The sequence below is a fragment of the Cyprinodon variegatus genome, unplaced genomic scaffold (assembly GCF_000732505.1).
Source record: "Cyprinodon variegatus isolate N-32 unplaced genomic scaffold, C_variegatus-1.0 Scaffold960, whole genome shotgun sequence".
In the NCBI taxonomy this organism is placed as follows: domain Eukaryota; kingdom Metazoa; phylum Chordata; class Actinopteri; order Cyprinodontiformes; family Cyprinodontidae; genus Cyprinodon; species Cyprinodon variegatus.
The window spans coordinates 188699-190094 of NW_015151413.1; the positions used below are offsets into that span (position 1 = coordinate 188699).

Consider the following 1396-nt stretch of genomic DNA (forward strand, 5'->3'; position numbering starts at 1 on the left):
TACGCTGCTGTTCCAGTTAACCCAGATTTATGCCGCATGCTCCCGTTCTCCCCGAGTCCAGACTTTCCTGGGTTCTTATCAAGAACAGACTTGGTGAGAACACGAGTCCGTACTCATGTTCTAGTAAACTGAGAAACGGCCGTAGATCTGACCAATCAGAGGCCTCCTGTCTGCACTCACCTACAATTTTGTGGAGGTGCAGGTGTGTGTGTGTGTGCACACATGCAGACCTCTTGGTTTCTGATCAACCAGGCTTCAGATGGACCCTATAAATGGCAGCGACCTGCAGCAGGCGCCTCAGAGGATCTTTATTTGCATCATATAAAACAGTTTGTGCCGTACAGCTTTGGGACAGAAATCAAATCTGCTGATCCTCCTATTGATTGACATTAAACTGGAATCTGAAAATGATTATGTTTGCTGTTCATTGAAAGCTTTGTGTTCTTTAGGATCTTAGAGACTAAATAAAAAACAAGCTGCCATCTTCTCTGCTTTCTCTCTCCAGAGGCTGAGGCGTTTGGCACCATGCTAGTGGCCTATGGCTACATCTACCCCCTGCAGAACCATAAGAAGCTGGTGATGTGCAATGACAGCAGCCTTTACCGCTTCCAGGTACCCATCCTGCTGTCTGATGTCATCAACAGTCTGTTTGTTCGCTGCAGAGATTTACTGGATATTAAAGTGACGCTTCACTGTTTTTAACTCAGGTTCTGCTGACAGATTATTAGGACCTAACATCTAACCTGTAGTGGCTGCCAGATTAATGTCGTGATTGTTCAGGGAGACTTTGTTTATTACCGAGGGTTGATTCATCAATGAAATGATGCCTTCAAGGCAGAAGGAAATACTCGGATATCTGAGTATTCACTGGGAATAGCCCTTCTTTTTTTAGCATTTAAACAGGTAGTTTTTGTTTTTTCAAAGAATAGCGATAACAGTGGGCAGACTGGGGGGCCGTGACTGTTGACCCTTTATGCCGCTCTGCATGCATAGCACATTGTTCCTTATGCAGTTTGAATGTAGTGCATTTGAGAAACTGTTTATAATTTAACAATTTGTTCTGCCAATTGTGGTAAATATGGACTGAAAAAAACAACAGAAGTTTCCTCAAAAACAGGAACTTATATTTCAAAGTTTTGAAACCTTACAGAAAGATCATAAACTGGGAAAAGAGGATTTCTTTAGGTACTTGCAGGTGAGACACTATTTCAACAGTAACCTTAAAGAGGTGCTGAAAAAGAGCGAGTCAAGTTTCATGGAGGCATTTTTATCACTAATTAAACCCGGATCAGACGGCAAAATTATCTCCAAATGATATAAGGCCATACAGCTGTCTAAACAAGACAATACAGAATACATAAAGAGGAAGTGGGAAAAAAAATTAAGGTTAAAATTT

The 1396-nt window shown here is 41.6% G+C and overlaps 1 protein-coding gene across 1 annotated transcript in view; it reads left to right on the forward strand.

The window, feature by feature from the left end:
* The window catches only part of LOC107100321 (regulator of G-protein signaling 9-like), a 30439-nt gene that overhangs the window by 1755 nt on the left and 27288 nt on the right, over window positions 1-1396 (forward strand). The window contains exon 2 of the mRNA XM_015398770.1: window positions 506-612. Within this exon, the coding sequence (XP_015254256.1) occupies window positions 506-612 (107 nt within the window). The remainder of the gene's footprint in view (window positions 1-505; window positions 613-1396) is intronic.